This window comes from Telopea speciosissima, chromosome 1 (genome assembly GCF_018873765.1).
Source record: "Telopea speciosissima isolate NSW1024214 ecotype Mountain lineage chromosome 1, Tspe_v1, whole genome shotgun sequence".
Lineage (NCBI taxonomy): Eukaryota > Viridiplantae > Streptophyta > Magnoliopsida > Proteales > Proteaceae > Telopea > Telopea speciosissima.
Window position 1 is genome coordinate 40,547,670 of NC_057916.1, and position 21,402 is coordinate 40,569,071.

Here is a 21,402-nt window from a genome sequence, read left to right on the forward strand (position 1 = left end):
AAAGTGAGTAAAATAGGGTGACATACATCTCCTTGTGTTCGACCCGTAGCTACACCTGTACGCTTGCGGTATTATTTTAAACTCAAACAAGGCATGGGTGAGCTAGATCGGATGGCATTCCAAGCAGAGCACACAGAAAAACAATGGGAAGAGAGAGTCTAGTCACATACATCACCAGCCAGGGTCTCAGGGATTTTAATGGACCAAGCTGCATTAAAAATAGAGAGCATAAAATTTGATTTGACCTGAGGGAAGACCCAAGATGAACTTGAAATAAAGTTTGCAACCCGACAAGTGAATGAGGAGAATAGAGAAGGATTCAGATTTGATTGTTCAGTAATGGATGATTTGCCCAACCATTTATCTGACCAAAAACTGAATGAGTGACCACATTACCCACTATTCTATGTCAGCTATTTGACCCCCTGCTGATGGCAATGCTGTAGGTGGCAGTTTGAATTTGTAGCTTTTGTTTGATGTTTATAGGCTTCTCTAGTTTTTTGTTGTAACTTTCTTTCTTTCCTTAATAAACATGACCTTTTAGCGGGAAAAATAATAACCTTTTAGCTTGGTTTTTTTATTGAAACAATGAAATTTTAATTTCTTTACATTAATTAATAATTACGTAAAATTAATTGTACTAGGCCCAAACTAAATATGTAGGCCCTTGTAACTTCCACATTATCGATCGGATGATTGGAAGATTTCTTGGATCCTAAAGTCATTGAAATTTTTCATGAAAGGGGTTCGATGAACAGTGAGACCACTCGATCTTTAGTCACTCCGCCGGGAGTGCCGATGCCATCACCGTGATGAAAGATGCACTGGGAAGTCCGTGCCATGTTCAAGGCCATGTCCACAACCCATCTAGGAAGCCCACAGCTTTGAGCACACTCATTAAGCTTCTTCCATGAATCCCTCACTAAGCCCTCTATGTGTTCTCTTGCTTCTCCCTCTGGGACACCCTTTTCATTCATGTAGCATTGTATGGACTTGGGCACATCTCCCCTTTCCATCTCAGCCTTCAATTGCCAAAAATATAAACCAACTTTAGTAAATGATGGAAATTATAAGGTCCATTAATTCCTATACATAATTTTAGTAGAGAGATTAAGAGCTAATATTAATTATAGCTACATTACTTGGGAAGTTCCGAGGTCATCAGTGAGCCGAGTAATGATAGATGCCCAATAAAATAGGTCACCGGACCCATAGTTCAGAGCCTTCAGGCAATCAAGAGACTCATCAGCCGATAGGGTGCGTCCTTGCAGCTGCATAAAATAAGCATGAACCATGGCTGCAGGACCACCCACTGATATCCATGCATTACCCAAGTATTCTTCCAACCCTGGTGTGTACCCCTTGTAAAACCATCTTGCTTCCATCATGTATGCTCTGCAAAGTCTTGCCCACTACAAAATATGAAAAAACATATAATTGCAAATTCATTAATGCTCTATTTGTTTTTATGTAAAATGATGAAGAAATAAAAGTGTCCTGTAAAATAGGATTTTTTGTTGAAAGGAGCATTGGCCAAGTGGATTTTTCAATTTGTAAGAGAATAGGGCAATCATTTACAGGTCTGGGTTCAGGGCTGTGTCTGGGGATAGACTGCAGGCAGCCTGGCTGTCTTTCTTTTAGGGTTAAAAATAGTACCTCTTTCTTAACATTGGGTAAGATATTCAACACATGATCCCTTTGTGCATCATAAATAATTCCATTACCAAAATTGAGCAGGGCTAAGTAGCAAGATTTCATGTAGTTGGGAAGCTCCTCCACGGCTTTGATATCCCACCGGACAAATTAAAAATATCTCAAATATTTTTTTTGGAAGCCAAGATAAGATAAGCAATTGAAAGATGTACCTTGGAGTCTCTTTGGAACTTACCTATCAACTGCATTTGTGAAGAGTTCAAGTTCATCTAGTGATCCATATACATCATAAATGTCGTCAATTACCATCAATATTGAGATTAATTTGGTGAGCCCAATTCTGCATTTGGAGAATCCGGGCTTATAGATAATCCCAACTGTCCACATGAAATTCTCCACTAATCGGTCTCTTGCAAAGCAAAGCTCTTCTTCAAAAGCCAAGTCTCTCCACCACCTACCAGAGAAAATATGCAATACTTAGTATCATTGTTTACATTGAATTGTAACAATTTGATGTGGACCAACTACGATAAAAGACATTAATTTTATAAAAATAAAACGATCAGAACTTGGGCACATGTGAAAGGGGGTCACCCTGCAAGGCCACTAGGTGACATTGATGGGAATCTTGAATATTCAAGAGGCATACCACCAAAATAGAGTACCAGGCCCACGCCCAATTATACAAAGGAGGTGGACAATTCTGGTATGGTTGAGAATAAATTTTGATTTACGGTAAAATTTGCTTTTTTCCAGACTATTTTCCACTTAGACAAACGAGCCAAAGCAAACCCTTGCATTAAAGTTGTTATGCTTTAATTAATTAAAAAATTACCTTGATAGCTCCTGTAAATCTCTTTGGTGAACTGATTGCACAATGTTGAAATCTAGCATCGCTAGCTCAACCAATATTGATGAACTCTTCTTTGTATGCTCCTTCCCGCAAACATTTATGAAGTTCCTAGCTTCTAATCTCACCATTCTCCAGTGCAATGGAACTTCCAATGATCGTCGCACTTGTTCTGCCAGATTATTCCCCAAGTCTTTCATTGATGACTTGAGACATGAGACACTGAATTCCATGGCTTCCTCTAGCACCGCATCTCTAGTCATTCCAAGGTATGAAGCTTCATATAAGCACAAGAGACCTTCGGCTTCATTACTTAAACAGTCCATGAAGCTCCCATCGTTGTTCTCGAATTCATTAAACACATCTATATGCAAATTAATAACACAGGAGTTAAAACCAAGTATCAGATCAAGCGTTTATCGTTACACTAAAACTAATTGATAGTAGTGAGGGCGCAACTTTATTTCTTTATAAAAGTTCATGTAAATTACCTAAACTAACTTGATATCCATGTTCTCGAAAAAGTCAAAATTTTAAGGCAGCAGTACAGAGATCATCATTGCCCTCCAAATAAACGAGATGATGAAGAAGAAGGGACTCTTTGATCTCTTCCTCGAAGTGGTAAGCCACTCCCAACTGTTGAATCGAGTCGATGAGTTTCAATCGAACCAATGGATCTTTGGTAGACAGTATAAGCTGCTTTACTTCTTGCTTGAGCTCCTCTAAGCGGGCATGGGAGAGTTCATTCTGCAATCCAAACAAGAAGTGGGAGTTTTTTTTTGGGTGAAACAAGAAGTGGGAGTTGGTAAGGCATTAAGACCAAGTGAAATTGTAAAAATATATACAAAAATTGAGAATAATACAAGGGATCGAGACTAGCTAGCTAGCTACTAACCGTGTATGGATTCTTCAAAGACTCGACTTGGTGATCCCAAATGGTAGGATGATAATGAGCTGATTGGCGTTCACTCTCTTGTGATGCCGATGCCGATGCCGACGACAACCGTGAGCACCGAGTGTCAGCGACCTTTATTTGACAAACATTGCTGCGTTTGTTGTTTTGCAGCCATGAGATATTGTTGGTGCGATGAGGTAGAGACAAAGATGAAGACCAGCGTTGAACGTAGAAACTCATTTTCAAGATAGGTTGAAAGGAAGAAGAAACAGTATGTACCATTTTGATTATTGAAGACCAATTTCCTTTCCAAGCTAATTGAAATGTTTACAAGTTTGTGTTTAAGAATCTAAGAACATAGTAGGTCTTTTTATAGCATTAAAGCACCCATGTTTCTTACCCAAAAAAGAAAAAAAAAGAAAATAAACGACAGAGGCAAAAGATTAGATCATGAGAATGGAGAGGCAAATTAAGGTAGATAAACGTGTTTTTTTTTTTTTGGTTGAAAATAAACGTGTTGTATATTTACTTTTAGAGATTAAAGGTACCTATGGGGCGTAGAATCCTATCTACTTAGAGATGAAAATTACCTAATTAATTAAGGGGGCTTAGAATCTATTAGAGTAAGATAGAGCCAAGAGGATTATAGTTAGGTTCTGCATATTCCATAAAAAAAAAAGAGAGAAGAAGAACGTTTATATTTAGGTTCTGCATATTTCAAAACAAGAAAAACGTTCTCCACGTGGTCAAGATATTAATATTGGTACATCTATCATTTTTTTGTTTTGTTGCTAAAAATCAGCAAAATTATATTAAAAGAGAAAAAAGACTACAGAAGAATGACGTCCAGGCAAACCCAAACGGATACTGGAATACAAAAAATAGGGACAGAACCCTACCTAAACAACACCAGGAAGAACGAGCTTACATTAGCCAAAACAGTGGAAAATCTTCCAAAAAATGGATTGCAGAAAGCGCTGAAGACCATTCCATTGCTGCCTAACAAACCAAGGAATTGAGACAGAATGAAACGTCCCAATAGCCGCCATTGAATCACATTCAATCCATAAATGATCACCCCTATCTCCTTAGCTCTCAAAAGGCCGTGAAAGATCACCATGAATTCCGCCACATAATTTGTGTTGGAGCCAAGGAAAATACTAAAAGCCAAAACGGAGACAGTTTGATCAGTCCTAAGAACATCACCAGCTCCAGCCCTTCCTAGGTTCCCTATGGAGCAGCCATTGGCATTAAGCTTGAACCAGCCTCTTGGAGGTCTACATCACCTAACTTCTCTTATCACTTGCACCGGCTTAGGGAGCAAAGGAATTAACAGCCATCTGGCACAAATCAGATCAAGGTGGGTAGACACCGAATAAGAAAAGGAACCCGAAAGCTCCCTGAGAGAACTGAAAATCAAAATCATAATTGCATCCACTGGCCTAGCCTTACCTTCAAACTTCCTACAATTTCGCTCTGCCCAAATAGTTTAGTCCATACAATTTTGATCTCTTCTCGGGCTACAACCCTATCAATTCTTCAATTTTTTTAAACTAGTGGCCATGGTAGATATCTTAGCCTTCCCACTTTTTTGGTATATTAAAAAAACCTGCTTTCAAACATTACTGATAGGGTCTAGTCTACGTATGCTGGATGGAAGGACCACTTTCTTTTTGCTATTTTTTTTTTCTTCTAAAGATCATATGTATTAGAAAGAAGGGAAGCAGTTTTCTGTACAGGAGTGTGGCCTACACCAGCACTCCCATGTGTCTATCTCTCTCCTCCTTAAAATAAGGGGGCAGAGGTGTCTTTTCACATGGGGAGGAGAGAGATAGACTCATGGGAGTGCTAGCGTAGGCCACACTTTTTCCCTAGAAAGAAAGAATTAAAAAATTACAGTCAAAAGGAAGGCTAACCAACTGACAATACAAGCACAAAAGTTGAATATCAAAAACCTCCCACCTTCGGCAATGCCATCAATAGGAGGAATTGGTATTAGACCTTATCACACCATATCCGACCATATTCGATTTCTTTCTATGTTTGCCATTGCTTGAGTATCAAGCATGCAATCTCTCATGATCTCTACATTGTCTCCCTCGATCTTTCATTTATAGTATTGTAATCTTTTCTTTATAGTATGTGTATTATAGGTGATTGAGTTTCCAACATGTGGATTCCTTCACCTATTTATACACTCACAATTGCAATCCAAACTAAGGAATTATCACATAAAATATCAACTTCTATTATGGTATCATGAGCCTCTAGCTCCACCGAGCAAGAGAATCCATTTTTTTTTTCTCCATTTTTGCCTTCCCACGTCCTCCCTCTCTTGGATGATATGGGCTCTCCTCCCTCCACCCCAAACACCTCTTCTATCTCCTCCACCATTACACCATCCACTACACCGAGCCTCTCATAGAATCTTTCAATCAAGCTCTCATCTAAGAACTTCGTCCATTGGAAAACCCAGATTGTTCCTTATCTCAAAGGCCAGCGATTCCATGGTTATGTTACTGGCTCCAATCCCTACCCCAAGGATGCATCGCAGGTTGAAACATGGGAGGAAAAAGACTCCTTAATCATGCGTATCCTCATCTCCTCCCTCTCTGACGAAGCTATGTCACTTGCAGTTGGGCGTGGAACCAGTAAAGAGATTTGGGACGTCCTTCATGCTGCCTACAGTAATGCCTCCACCTCGAGGATCTTGTCTCTCAATGCTGCTCTTCAACAACTTGTTCAAAAGCCAGACGAACCTGTTACTCAATTTTTAAGTCGGGCCAAAGCCCTCTCTGATGAACTTGGTGCAGCCTGCAAACTCCTCCCCACGGAGGATCTTAATCTTCATATTTTTCGTGCTCTACGTGCCGAGTTTTCAGCCCCTATTTCCAACCATGATGGACCGTAAAGAACCAATCAGTTATACTAATTTACATGGGCTCCTTGTCAACCATGAGTACTTGCTTCAATTACGATAGGCTGTTGTTGACCTTGCTGCCAATGCCACTGCCAATGTTTCTCAATACACTTGCGGTCCCCTTACCTAGCCTTATGGTCGTGGCACACCTGGTGGTCGTGGTCGGGGTAGGATGGTCTTTTGGATGCTCCAACGCATTTGCACATAGCCCTTGCACAATCTGTGGTCGCACCAATCATCAAGCCCCCACTTGTTACTACAAAAATAAGACCGTTGGTCAACAGTCTCATCAAGCTCCCTCTCCATCTGCCTACATTGCCATGCCCAACCCTCCATTACTACCCACCCCGCAGCCTTATCCGCATCTCTCCCAACCCCAACCGTCCTACCCCCCCCCCCCAACCATGGCCATTATCCCCAACCCGCCACTAACCCGGGCCTAGCAACTTGGATTCCTGACACTGGGGCTACTCATCATGTGACACCTGACTTGCAATCTCTCTTCTCATATTACACTGGTAAGCATGGTTTGTTGGTTGGTGATGGTAACTCTATTCCCATCTCTCATATTGGCTCTTCCTCTATCCCTTCTTCTTCTCATTTTTTATCTCTTTCTGACATTTTACATGTACCGTCTCTTTATAATTCTTTGCTTTTAGTTAATAAATTTGCTTCTAACAACAATGTTTTCTTTGAATTTCATGCAACCCATTTTCATGTGAAGGATCCAACCTCCAATAGCATTCTACTTACGGGGCCTAGCAAAGACGGTCTCTACCATCTGCCATCTCCACCGTTGCATGCTCCCTCCACCAATATTGCTCAGGTTTCCTCTTATGATCGCTGGCACCAACGTCAGGGTCACCCTCATGACCGCTCCCTTCGCCTCATGGTTAATGATGTCAAGCTTCTTTCGTCTTCGCATTTGTGTTCTGCTTGTCAAATATGCAAATCAAACCATTTGACCCTTCGTGAATCTCATAATCGTAGTAGTTCTCTTTTATTTTTAATTTTTAGTGACATTTGGGGACCCTCTCCTACTATTTCATCTGATGGACATTGTTATTTCTTAATTTTTGTGGATGATTTTACTCGCTATAATTGGTTTAATCCTCGTAAGGTTAAATCTGATGCCTTCTCTGTGTTTAAGTAATTTCAAGCATTAGTTGAGCATCAATGCTCTACCACAATTAAAAATGTGCAAACTGATTGGGGGGGGGGAGAGTTTCCGATCTCTTCATTCTTAGTTTGCCACTCTTGGCATTCACCATCGAATTTCTTACCCTCACACTCATGAACAATAGGGCACCATTGAAAGGTGTAATCGCCATATTGTTGAGACCGGGCTGACCCTTATGCATCATGCCTCTGTTCTTCAACTTTATTGGAATTTTGCCTTTGAAATGGCAGTATACCTAATCAATCGCATGCCCACTCCCACCCTTGGGAACCTTTCCCCCTATCATTTTCTATCATCTCATCCACCCGATTATAACTTTGTCAAAGTTTTTGGGTGCCTTTGTTTTCCTTTTCTTCGCCCTTACAATAATCATAAAATTGATCCTCGGTCCGCTCCATGTATTTTCCTTGGGTATAGTTCACATCACCATGGCTGCCGTTGCATGCATCTTGAGTCCCAACGCATTTATATTGCTCATCATGTTTGTTTTGATGAGCTTCGATTTTCCGTTCGCGAAATGCAATCAACTCCCCCTCCCACATCCCTCACACCAACATGGGCTTCCCTACCCCTCACCATCTTATGCGATCCGCCATTACCTATTGTCCAAACCCCAAACCCTAACTCACCAAAAACCCCCTTATCCCACACCCCCATCCTTGATGTTGATCCCATATCCCCATTCCCTAGTCCGCAACCCTCCCCTTCCCCAACCCCTTCATCATCTCCCCCATGTTGCACACGCCTCTTAAGTGAGCTGTATGCTGACCCCTCCATAGCCCTTCATGCCAATCTTACCCATATAACCCCTGACCCATCTCCCCCTTTAGAACCTACCTATTACACTCAGGCTGTGAAGGATTCTCAATGGCGCCAGGCCATGTATGATGAGTTTACAACTTTGCTTAAAAATGTCACATGGTCATTGGTGCCTCCTCCTACTGATGAGCACATTTATGTGTGAAATCTTAGGATATAAAGCATTCATTTTACCACATTGAACAAGTGCTACTCAGGTACTTTTTGTCATTTTTCAGGTTTAGGGGCATTTTGGTCAAAGTGGAGAATACATGTCTAATTGGACCGCCAAATGCCAGATTACGAGGTTGAAGACTTCAGTCGGGTTAGCTTTCCAATGCGCAACATCGGAAGTCACTTGATTAGAGCCGTATCGAGTTTAGAAGAAGAAGAAGAGAGAAAAATCAAGCATAGGGGCATAACGATAATTTTGGAGACTCAAGAATCTTTCAAAAGATATCGGATATTGGGCTCATATTGTCTGGAATTTAAAATGGTGTAACTTTAATTCTCGAGTTAGTTCCATCTGCACCTAGGATAAAAAGATATAGCCCAAAAACGATTCTTAGTGAATTGGAATTTAGGATAAAAAAATATAATAAAAAAAATGAGAAAAATATCTTTTCTCTCTAATCTCTCTCCTAATTCTCTCGGATTCTCTCTCGGATTGTATTTCTTTTATTTTGATAAATTCGATTTCTATATCTTCTCTCTCCCACTTCCTCTTAAATTCCCTCATCTCTCCTATCTCCTTCCCATCTCCCTTTCACGAGCTCTCTCCCCCATATAAAACCCATCTTGACCGCACTCCAACCGCTCTCTCCCTTCAGTCCTTCGTTTTTTCTTTTTCAGTTTTAATTTTCTATTCTAGAATGATAATAGCAGCAGTAGTGCCGTTCCTCTTCGTTATACCCGATCTTTCATCCTCTTCTTTTTATTTTTAGTTTTTAGATCTTATGTAATTAGGTTATCATATGTAATTTTATTTTTTTTAGAATCACTGTTAGGATAAATTTTATTTCCCCATCCCTTCGATCATATGTGTAATCTTCATTATACACTTTGGTAATTTATTCTTCAATATTGGATGCGGCTTCAAGTGATGGGATTCAAGTGATGGAATCATCTTCATTGGAGTTATTCGAATCAGCTAAGTTCTTCTTCTTATAAATTTTAGTTTTAATAATTTCTATGTCTTTTTCTCCATCAATCCTTCCTTCCCTCTTCATTGCTTTCATGGCTAGCTAAACCTCTCCTTTTGGGAGTGGGTGAAACCATGAGAGAAGGAAGAATTGATGGCTAGCATTGTCTATGTGATTAATGGACATGATCAATATTGGACTTACGATGGATGACCGCCCACAGCTTGTATGTCATTCCAAGGGGAACTATATACATGTTCGTTAGCCGTATCCATTGTGACACCATTACGTTCATGTATTTTTTTTTTGTTTACATTGTATGTTGTATGAGCACTGTTTTCATGGGATATGTTAGCCGTATATGAGCCGTGCCGCATATCTTATAGACTTAGGCCGTATGCATGCTTTGCCCTAATATGCTAGTCATTGATCTGCCCTAATTCTCATGGTGGAACTCATTCCCAAGTGACTTTCTTATTTTTAATTCATCCATTACCTTAGTGGTTGCCCTAGTTTCTATTTTTAATTTGTTATCTTTGGTAATTTAGTTACTTCTATATTTGCTAGTTTCCATAATTGGTAGGTTCTATATATAGGTTGTTTCCATATTTGGTAAGTTGTACACTTCGCGTTAATTAAAAGTGAAAATTTATTCAAGGTTGACCTCCTCGTGTTCGACCCGTAGCTACGATTGACCCGTACGCTTGCGGTATTATTTTAACTCAAACATGTTTTTGGCGCCGTTGCCGGGGAGGTGACGCTTGTTTGGTTTCCAATTTTAATTGATTTGTAGTGTTTTCAATAAATAAATAAAAAAAAAATTTTAAAAATCCAAAAGAAAAAAAAAAGAGCTTTGTGCTTTAAATTTTGGATTGTGGCTTTTGTATGCTTGTTTGGGAGAGGAATTTTAAGAACCGGATAGAACGAGTTGAGGTTCCAACTATGGGTGAGGAAGGAGAGAGGCAACCTATGACCCTTAGGGACCGCTTTTATCCCGCACGGGCTGCACAACCCTCATGCATTCGCTTACCCGCCGCCCAAGGAAACAATTATGAGCTTAAATCTAATTTCATTAGTATGTTGCCCCACTTTCATGGGGTAGCTAACGAAGATGCATATTTGTTTCTTAGGGAGTTTGAGGAGGTATGTGTGCTCATTAAGATGCAACAATTGACTGATGATGTGGTTAAGTTGAGATTCATCCCCTTTGCACTTAAGGATCAAGCTAAAAAGTGGCTCTATGGTTTGCCTAGAGACTCAATAACTACATGGGATCAATTTATAGTTGTCTTCCTAAAGAAGTTCTTTCCCTTGCATAAGACCAATAGGATTAGGAATGATATTCTGCAGTTCAGACATAGGCCAAACGAATCCTTCTCTAAATTCATGGAGAGATTCAACAACCTTCTTCAAGAGTGTCCTCACCATGGCCTAGATATTTGGCATCTGTGCCAAATCATCTATGAGGGTATAGATTATCAAACCAAGCAGTTGGTGGAATCCATGTGCCCAACTGGATTCACATCATTCACCGATGAAAATCAAGCTTGGGAGTTTTTGGTTGACTTAGCGGACAAGACCAGAGAGTGGGAATCTACTCAAGAAAATGAAAACTCCGGTGAGGGATTTTTGGTAGAGGGAACTGTAGCCAAAGAGGCTCAGTTGGACAGTCTTATTAGAAGACTGGAAGCCATAGTGACCAAGGGACCTTCCCCGATAAATCAGGTTTGTCAGACCACCCCTTTGTGTAGTGGATACCAATCCTCATCACATGTGATGGATGAGTGCCATAATAGGTGTAGTGGGCATGGAAGCTATGAGAGTGTGCATGTAATGAACAATACTTATAGTGGAACCTATAATCCTGGGTGGAGAAATCACCCTAACTTCTCATGGAACCAAGATCCCAATCAAGTTGGTTCATCTACATTCCAGCCTCCAATCCAAGGTCAGTTTGCTCCCCAGCAGACTAACCCTAGATTTGTCTCCCCTCCCAATAATCTAACCCCAATGATGAATCAGCAATCACTTGAATTTTTGAAAAATAGTGATGAGTTTACCAGGTTCAATTCCCTTGAGAAGAGTATGGAGCTCCTCATGAGCACATTCCTGACCAGCTAACAAAACATGGAGAGGCAAATCTCTCAACTGGCTAATACTCTCCATGAAAGGGAAAAGGGTAAGGTGGCGAGTCAACCAGATCCGAACCCTCGGACCTCTATGCCCTATCCACCTCACACTCAGTTGAACTCTATCCATCAGAGTCCACACCACTCAGAACCCTCTAGTCAATGTAATGCCATATATGCTCTGAGGAGTGGATGTGAGAACCAACAAGAGGCTCCAATTCAACCAACTCTTTTAACTTCTGAGCCTCCTATTGATGCTGTGAATGTTCTCCATCCATCACCCATTGTAAGTGCCCCACATGACCCTCCCATAGTTGTGAATGACCAGCCCCCTGTCCAAGGTTCGTCTGATGAACCTATAGTGGTTAGTGAAGAGAAACATGAAGAGCCACCTGAGAAGAATTATGTCTCTAAGGCTCCATTTCCCAATAGGCTTAAAAGCAACAAGAAGGATGCAATAACTGAAAAAGTTTTAAATGTCTTAAAAAGTGTGCAAGTTAACATCCCTCTTTTAGATGCTATTTCCCAGGTACCTACCTATGCAAAGGTCCTTAAGGACTTGTGTATTCGAGAAAAGGAAAATCAATGTACCTAAGAAAGTGTTCTGATCGCCAATGTGAGCTCGGTCACACAATGAGATAGTGGCTAAGTATAAGGATCTGGTTGCCCAACTATCTCATGTATGATTGGTAACACTAGAATTGACCATGCCCTTCTTGATCTAGGAGCTAGTGTCAATTTATTGCCATATTCAGTGTACCAACAATTAGGGGTAGGAGACCTTAAGCCTACATCTGTCACATTACAATTGGCAGATAGATCAGTCAAGACTCCCAAGGGAGTAATTGAGGATGTGTTATTAAAGGTTGGGGAATTTCTTTTTCCCGTGGATTTCATAGTCCTAGATACCCAACCTGTGACCAATATCAAAGGTCAAATCCCAATTATCCTTGGTAAACCTTTCTTAGCTACTAGCAATGCTCTGATCAATTGTAGGAATGGTCTGATGAGGCTGTCTTTTGGGAATGCATCTCGTGATTTTAATGTCTTTCGATTGGGAAAGCAACCATGCTTAGATGAAGACGTGCATCTAATTTTTGAACCACCTGATTTAGTTACAACTGCTCTTAACACAGGTATTAATCAATGTCTAAAGGATTTGCCTCAATCCAAGTATGGGGGAGAGCCTTCTAAATTGTGGACCAAGCCACCACCTGTTGAGCCAGATGGTAATCTGTCTACTTCTCTTCCAAGTCACCACCAGTGGAACCGCCTGAAAAGGAACAAGAGGTGTTGTCCCAACAACACAATGGAGGCTCTGTAATATTTGATCCAGGTAAGAGTACACACTCTACAATCTCTAGCACATCTTTTAATTCCTCTCTCATACCACTTTCTTCACCACATTCTTACGAGGTCATGGATTTCCATGCACCTCCTTATTTTGAGCCACCATGATCATATCCGGTACGTCCCCTCTTCTTTGTCCTTATTTTTTTTTTTTTCATGCATTGAGGACACTGCATCATTTAAGTTTGGGGGGGATTTCATTGAATTGTAGTCTTTACTTTGGTTTGAGTGCGAGTGTGTAGCCTCTTTAGTTTACTTTTCTAAAAGACTTTGAGAGCCTCCAAAATACCCTACACTTTGAAGTAATAAAAAATTCTGCACTGAGGAGGGAATTGAAATATACCGATCAAAGGGATTTTAAATTCTTTGAAAGTACATTGTCTACTGAGAGAGCCGATTTTGTTAGTCATCCTGTTTACACGAGTTTTGGCTAGGTGCTAAGGTTGAACCATGATATACTTGCATGATATAGCTGATTGCCAAGAAAAAAAAATTATTTACTCTTTGATCCAGTCTTGGCTTGTAGCCTATTTGGTTTGAGTAAGTAAGCCCGAGGGGTGTTTTACACCTAATTCCTTAAAGCCGTCTAGTTTGAGAGTAATTGGCCTAAAGCTCGCTACAAGAGCCACCTAGAAAGCTTAAGAAGTCAAGACATTGCACGGATTAGAGTAATGTGTGTTGGAAAAAAAAAAAAAAAGAAGTTTGAACTCATACTGCATCAATGCCTAAAGCCACAATGTGGCAATCAACTGATATATGCACTGAGAATCTACTCCAACACTACTTAGTAACTTGGGTGTCTGGTGCAAGCCCTGCATGTCATTCAAGCCAATTGTAGTGGAGGGAAACTTGAGTTCAATACTTGAAAATGTATGGCAAAGTGAAATCGAAGTGAAATTGAAAGTGTGCATATGTTTAAAGGTTCTACCAAGGTTCCGAGCTGAAATCTTTTGTAGCTTTGATGACCTATTCGATCTAATCTCAAGGAAAAACAGTGTGACTCACCCGACCCCAAACCTCCCTAAGTTAGATGTATGATAATTCTCCAACTCAGAGTGGGATAATAAAGTTCAAGTGTGGGGGAATATTTAGAAAATCTCAAAGTAAATTATCTTGGGGTTGCATTCCTTATCTTGGCTATAGTATGGATTTACAAATTGAATTTTGTGTGTATATTCACTGCAAACACTCACGAGACACAATTCGTCCACTAGGGGTAACCTAGGGGTTTAAAGGCTTGTTGCACATGCTAAGTGCAACCGTGATTCCTACGAAAGTGAGTTAGGATTTTTGCATTCTAGATTAGTTTTTGTTTTGTTTACTTGAGGACAAGTAACATTCAAGTGTGGGGGAATCTGATGAGCACATTTATGTGTGAAATCTTAGGATATAAAGCATTCATTTTACCACATTGAACAAGTGCTACTCAGGTACTTTTTGTCATTTTTCAGGTTTAGGGGCATTTTGGTCAAAGTGGAGAATACATGTCTAATTGGACTGCCAAATGCCAGATTACGAGGTTGAAGACTTCAGTCGGGTTAGCTTTCTAATGCCCAACATCGGAAGTCACTTGATTAGAGCCGTATCGAGTTTAGAAGAAGAAGAAGAGAGAAAAATCAAGCATAGGGGCATAACGATAATTTTGGAGACTCAAGAATCTTTCAAAAGATATCGGATATTGGGCTCATATTGTCTGGAATTTAAAATGGTGTAACTTTAATTCTCGGGTTAGTTCCATCTGCACCTAGGATAAAAAGATATAGCCCAAAAACGATTCTTAGTGAAGTTGGAATTTAGGATAAAAAAATATAATAAAAAAAATGAGAAAAATATCTTTTCTCTCTAATCTCTCTCCTAACTCTCTCGGATTCTCTCTCGGATTGTATTTCTTTTATTTTGGTAAATTCGATTTCTATATCTTCTCTCTCCCACTTCCTCTTAAATTCCCTCATCTCTCCTATCTCCTTCCCATCTCCCTTTCACGAGCTCTCTCCCCCATATAAAACCCATCTTGACCGCACTCCAACCGCTCTCTCCCTTCAGTCCTTCGTTTTTTCTTTTTCAGTTTTAATTTTCTATTCTAGAATGATAATAGCAGCAGTAGTGCCGTTCCTCTTCGTTATACCCGATCTTTCATCCTCTTCTTTTTATTTTTAGTTTTTAGATCTTATGTAATTAGGTTATCATATGTAATTTTATTTTTTTTAGAATCACTGTTAGGATAAATTTTATTTCCCCATCCCTTCGATCATATGTGTAATCTTCATTATACACTTTGGTAATTTATTCTTCAATATTGGATGCGGCTTCAAGTGATGGGATTCAAGTGATGGAATCATCTTCATTGGAGTTATTCGAATCAGCTAAGTTCTTCTTCTTATAAATTTTAGTTTTAATAATTTCTATGTCTTTTTCTCCATCAATCCTTCCTTCCCTCTTCATTGCTTTCATGGCTAGCTAAACCTCTCCTTTTGGGAGTGGGTGAAACCATGAGAGAAGGAAGAATTGATGGCTAGCATTGTCTATGTGATTAATGGACATGATCAATATTGGACTTACGATGGATGACCGCCCACAGCTTGTATGTCATTCCAAGGGGAACTATATACATGTTCGTTAGCCGTATCCATTGTGACACCATTATGTTCATGTATTTTTTTTTTGTTTACATTGTATGTTGTATGAGCATTGTTTTCATGGGATATGTTAGCCGTATATGAGCCGTGCCGCATATCTTATAGACTTAGGCCGTATGCATGCTTTGCCCTAATATGCTAGTCATTGATCTGCCCTAATTCTCATGGTGGAACTCATTCCCAAGTGACTTTCTTATTTTTAATTCATCCATTACCTTAGTGGTTGCCCTAGTTTCTATTTTTAATTTGTTATCTTTGGTAATTTAGTTGCTTCTATATTTGCTAGTTTCCATAATTGGTAGTTTCTATATATAGGTTGTTTCCATATTTGGTAAGTTGTACACTTCGCGTTAATTAAAAGTGAAAATTTATTCAAGGTTGACCTCCTCGTGTTCGACCCGTAGCTACGATTGACCCGTACGCTTGCGGTATTATTTTAACTCAAACACCTACTAATGCAAATTTGGTTGGTTGTAAGTGGTGTACAGGATCAAGCGCAAGGCTGATGGGACTATTCAATGATATAAGGCGAGGCTTGTGGCCAAGGGGTTTCATTAACAGCAGGGCTTGGATTATGATGAGACCTTTAGCCTTGTTGTCAAGCCTATAACCATCCGCACAGTGCTCACCTTGGCTGTCTGTAATGGATGGGGTGTTCAACAACTAGATGTCCAAAACGCCTTTTTACATGGTGTTCTTAATGGGGAAGTTTATATGACTCAACCTTAGGGGTTCGAAGATGTTAATCGACCAAATCATGCATTCAGGTTGCACAAATCTTTATATGGCCGCAAACAGGCCTCTCGTGCCTGGTTCAACCGATTGTCCCAGTTCTTGATTCAATCTGGTTTTCGGTCGTCCCAAACGGATCCATCACTATTCATTTATACACAAGGTCCCATGACCTCTTATGTTCTTGTGTACGTCGATGACATTCTGGTCACTTGGAATCAGCCCATTTACACTATTACAACCACTAGCTTCTGAGTTCTTGATCAAAGATCTGGGCCGCTTAAATTTCTTTTTAGGGATCGAGGCAACTTACCACTCTAATGGCCTTACATTGTCTCAGTCCCTCTATATTACTGATCTTCTCCAATGGGCTTGCATGTCGGATTGCAAACCTGTTCTTACACCAATGGCTACTACCTTTAAAGCATCTACTGCAGGGGGTGTATCTTTTTCTAATCCAACTAAGTATCGGTCGATAGTTGGTGCATTGTAGTATATTACTCTCACCCGCTTGGATGTAGCTTTCTCTGTGAATCATGCTTGCCAATACATGCATAACCCTACAGAAGAACATTGGACCATGGTAAAAGTGTATTTCACGCTACCTCAAACACACTGTTGGTTATGGGCTCCATATCACCCAGTCCTCCTCTCAAGATCTCCAGGCTTTCTCTGATGCTGATTGGGCCGGTGATGGTGACGATCGTAAATCCACTAGTGGATATGCCATCTACGTGGGAAACAATTTGATTTCTTGGGCCTCTAAGAAGCAGAAGACTGTTGCCTAATCCTTCACTGAGTTCAAGTACAAGGCCCTTGCTAACGCCTGAGCTGAGCTCACCTGGCTCCAGTCTCTATTTGGTGAACTTGGCCGCTCCACCTCTTTGGCTCCTGTGTTGTGGTGTGACAGCATCGGCGCTACGTATCTCTCAACAAATCCAATTTTTCACGCCCGTACCAAGCACGTGGAAATTGATTTCCACTTTGTTCATGACAAAGTTGCCAAACGTGACCTTCAAGTCCATTTTATTTCTACCAAAGATCAGATTGCCGATATTATGACCAAAGGGCTCGGTATGGCCAAATTCTCTTTTCTTCGGGACAAGCTGAAGATTCGCACGCTCAAATCTTCATCTTGAGGGGGTGTATCAGGCCATATCACACCATAATCGACCATATCTGATTTCTTTCTATGTTTGCCATTGCTTGAGTATCAAGCATGCAATCCCTCATGATCTCTACATTGTCTCCCTCAATCTTTCATTTATAGTATTGTAATCTTTTCTTTATAGTATGTGTATTATAGGTGATTGAGTTTCCAACATGTGGATTCCTTCACCTATTTATACACTCACAATTGCAATCCAAACTAAGGAATTATCACATAAAATATCAACTTCTATTAGTTTGCAACAAAGAAATAAAGCCTAACAAAATTAGCAAGCACGGAAACGTAAACGACTCTAAGCATCCATCTCAAGGTCCTGCACAATTGACTGAAGGAAATCAATCATTGTAGAGGAGAGATCGAACTTTACTGTAGACTTGACGAGAAAATCAGCTATTGAATTAGCTTCTCTATAATAGTGCGAAATGCGCCAATCAATCGATCTTAAGAAAGGTTGCAAGGATAGCCAATCTTGCCGCGCAAACCAAGGGACTAAGCTTTTACACTGATTTTGGAAAGAAGAATGAACACTACATTAGAGTAACACTCAATCCTTGGTTTGTGAAGCAACAGTGGATTGGTTTGCAACCTTTCTTGCAAGATATCAATTGGAAAATTTTGCACTGTTTCCGGGAAGCTAACCTAGTGGCTGACTATCTTGCGATATATGCTGCCAAAAGTAGCTCTTCTTCCCCTGCTTTGTCGATTTTCCCTTCAATGGTTAATGCTCACTTGTTTGAGGATGCTCTAGGGAGACGAAGATATAGATTTGAGTAGGGTGGGGTTCTCTCCTCTCCTTTGGAGTGTGGATTTCCTTGTTAGCCCCTTTTGTTCTTATATCCGTCTGGGTATGCCTGGACGTTAAATATTGTATTTTTCTTTCTCTTTTTATAATATATTCCTTGCTAATCCTTAGCAAAAAAAAAAGTCACACTCAATCCAAAGTCTCTGAAGGTTGAGATCTCTAGCCCAAAGCAAACCTTTGATTACCGCTAAAAATTCTGCTTCAAAATTAGTTCTAATTTTCAAGAAGCATCTAAAGGAAAAGAACACCTAAGCATTGGAATCCTGAAAAAACTCCTCCTACACCTGATTTACCAAGATTCCCTAGGGAGCAACCATCAACATTCAACTTAACCCAAGAGAGAGAAGGACACCAAAGTACTTCCAAGAGGGCATTAGTTTTTAAAGGGATTATAGGAATACTCAAGGATCTAGCGCAAAGAAGATCCCTTACCGAAGAAACTGAATTTTTTAAGTTGGGAGAAATGGAAGAAACCTCTCTCAGCAAAGCATTACACACCCAAATCATATTCCTCGATTTATCTTCAAAGCGTCTAAGATTCCTTTCAGACCAGATCAAAAAAGGAATGAGGATAATGCCCACAAGCCATGCATCCTTAAGGCCTACCACCCTTGACTTGAGATTCCGCCATTAACTCAAATCCAGGAAAGTGGGATGAGGCCACCAAGTAATACCAAAGAGGCTCAGACAGAAGTTCCACAGAGCAATCGCAAAACAGCAGTCCAAGAACAAGTGTGAAAAGGACTTTACCTCCTTGAAGCATAAATTACATCTAGAAGGGAAGGGCACCCCTTTGTGATGCACTTTATCATCTATGGAAAGCTTTCCATGATATAATCTCCAGGCAAACGTAGGGTGACAGGGCAGCAAACATTTATTCTAGACCACAGACCACCAAGGAGAGATCGGCTTTTTAGAACGGATGGCCTCCCAAGGCAACTTCACAGAGAACTCACCCGACTGATTGAGGATCCAGTTACAAACATCAGATACTTGGAAATCTGGAATTTTAATAGCCTTGATCAATTCAAAAATATTCTTTAAAAAATTGACTCCACATATAGAAGAACCCAAAAGAAGCTTGAAATAAAGTCAAAAACTTGACCAGAAGAATGCTGAAAAATACCTGGGTCCAGATTTGATTTTTCTAGACTAGAAAAATCACCCAACCATCTATCCGACCAAAAGTTTATATTTCAACCATCACCTACCAACCATCATTCATTGCAAGATACAAATTCCCGGCCAGACCGAGGAGGATTTATAAGTAGACCTTCAAATAACCAATTTTGAAAATAAATCTTGCCCGAAAGAACTTAGTCATAACTGAGTCACCATGTTTAATTTGGCAAGCCAACTTACTCTAGCAAGCTTTGTTGACCTCACGCATCTGACCAATGCCTAGGCCACCATCAGAAAAAGGCCTACAAACATCGTCCTACTCATAGTAATCTTCTTAACAGAGTCAACTTCACCGCTCCAGATAAAATTCCTCATCCAGTTTTCCAACAAAGAAATCATAGAATTATGGACCGGCATACCTGAAATAACCGATCTCAATAGTTGTACTCATCCCACTATAAAAAGCAATTTTCCTTTCCATCCCGATAAGCGCCCTTTAATTTTATCTATCAAGGGAAGAAGACGCTGAGATGAGACTCGTCCTCTAAGAATTTCCATAACTAAGTCACCATGTTTAATTGGCCAGAAAAGCTTTGGTAATGCTCCAAGAAAAATTTCAAGGCTCAAATGTACCTGAAAGCACCATTATAGAAAATAAACACATCATCAGCAAAGAGGAGGTGACCTGGAGTAGAGACACCTCTAGGACCCCTTAAGGGGAGAAGCCTTTGATCGACCACCATCTTTTTTAAGCCTCTACATAGAACCTCCTTAGCAACAATAAACAACAAAGGTGATAGGGGATCTCCTTGACGAAGCTCTCTTTCCACTCCAAAAAAACTAGTAGGCCCTCCATTTACCAACATCGAAATTTGAGTTGTAGAAAGTAATTGATGCAGCCACAAAATCCACCGCTCACTAGGGCTAAACCTTCGTAGTACTTTAAAAAAATCCCAAGAAAGGGAATCATACGCCTTTTGCACATCTAGCTTCAACCCAATACCACCACCCCTAACAGACTTGTCCATCAAATTAGTCAACTCCGAAGCAAGGCTAATATTTGAGAAAATAACCTTCCCCTTCTGAAAAGCACCATGTTCTTCCGAAATAAGACGAGGCAACACCAACCCCAAATGGTTCGCTAAAACCTTAGAAATAATTTTACAAATAAAATTGTCCATACAAATAGGGCAAAATTTGTCTAAGACCACCGCCCCATCCACCTTTGGAATCAAAGTGATGAAATAATTATTTGTACCTTTGGGGAGTATACCCTCCTGAAAAAAATTCTTGACAGCCCTGCACACATCCCCTTCAATAATCACCCAAGGCCGCCCGAAAAAAGCACCACTGAATCCATTAGGCCCTGGAGAACTATCAGGATCTAAGTCCCAAACCGCCTTCTTCATCTCTGTAGCATCTAGAATAGAGTCCAAAACATCCATGTCGACATCCTCAATAATAGAGGGAATCACTTCTAGCAAGTCCAGGTGTTCCTACAATGGAACCTCTTCATTCAAATTTTCATAAAATTCCGAAATATAATCAGCCAAAGCAACTGGATCCGTGACCTTCACCCCATCAATTTTTACCAAACAACGAATCTAACATTTTGCCCTCAACATTGCAGAAAGATGAAAAAACTTGGAATTGCGATCTCCATCTTTTAGCCATTTAATTCTTTTTCGAGCCAAATCTTCTCATGATTCTTCAAAGCATTGAGGTACCCCGTCTTTGCATCAGTCTCCATACCAAAAAGAGCATCATTTACACCAATGGTTTCCATGACTTCCTGGACATCATCAAGGACTGTCTTAGCCTCCTTCAAAGCCACATCAAAATTTGGGAATTCACCTCGGGCCCAAGTCCTAAGCACCGGGTTAAGATGTTTCAACTTCTGACTCAAAATGAAGAGGAGAACCACGAGCCAGTAAGGACCAGGACTACTGAACCACCTCCTCAAAGCTAAGGCTATCCGTCCAAAACTTGTGGAATCTAAACGGAGCATTTTTAGGCTTACCC

The 21,402-nt window shown here is 40.3% G+C and overlaps 1 protein-coding gene across 2 annotated transcripts; it reads right to left on the reverse strand.

Annotated features, from left to right (window-relative positions):
• Window positions 1-610: 610 nt before the first annotated feature.
• Window positions 611-20,514, reverse strand: LOC122644942 (probable terpene synthase 9). 2 transcript variants are annotated; one of them, XM_043838304.1, is made up of 7 exons: window positions 20,509-20,514; window positions 7,158-7,161; window positions 2,489-2,688; window positions 1,890-2,107; window positions 1,657-1,796; window positions 1,143-1,412; window positions 611-1,022 (listed from the first exon to the last, which is right to left on the reverse strand). In XM_043838304.1, exons 3-7 carry the CDS (start codon window positions 2,632-2,634, stop codon window positions 735-737), a joined length of 1,062 nt encoding a protein of 353 aa, XP_043694239.1. In that variant the 5' UTR covers window positions 2,635-2,688; window positions 7,158-7,161; window positions 20,509-20,514; the 3' UTR covers window positions 611-734. The 2 variants fall into 2 exon arrangements, with proteins under 2 accessions (XP_043694239.1, XP_043694237.1); XM_043838302.1 differs by lacking the exons at window positions 7,158-7,161; window positions 20,509-20,514 and having other exon boundaries at window positions 2,489-2,865.
• Window positions 20,515-21,402: the final 888 nt, after the last annotated feature.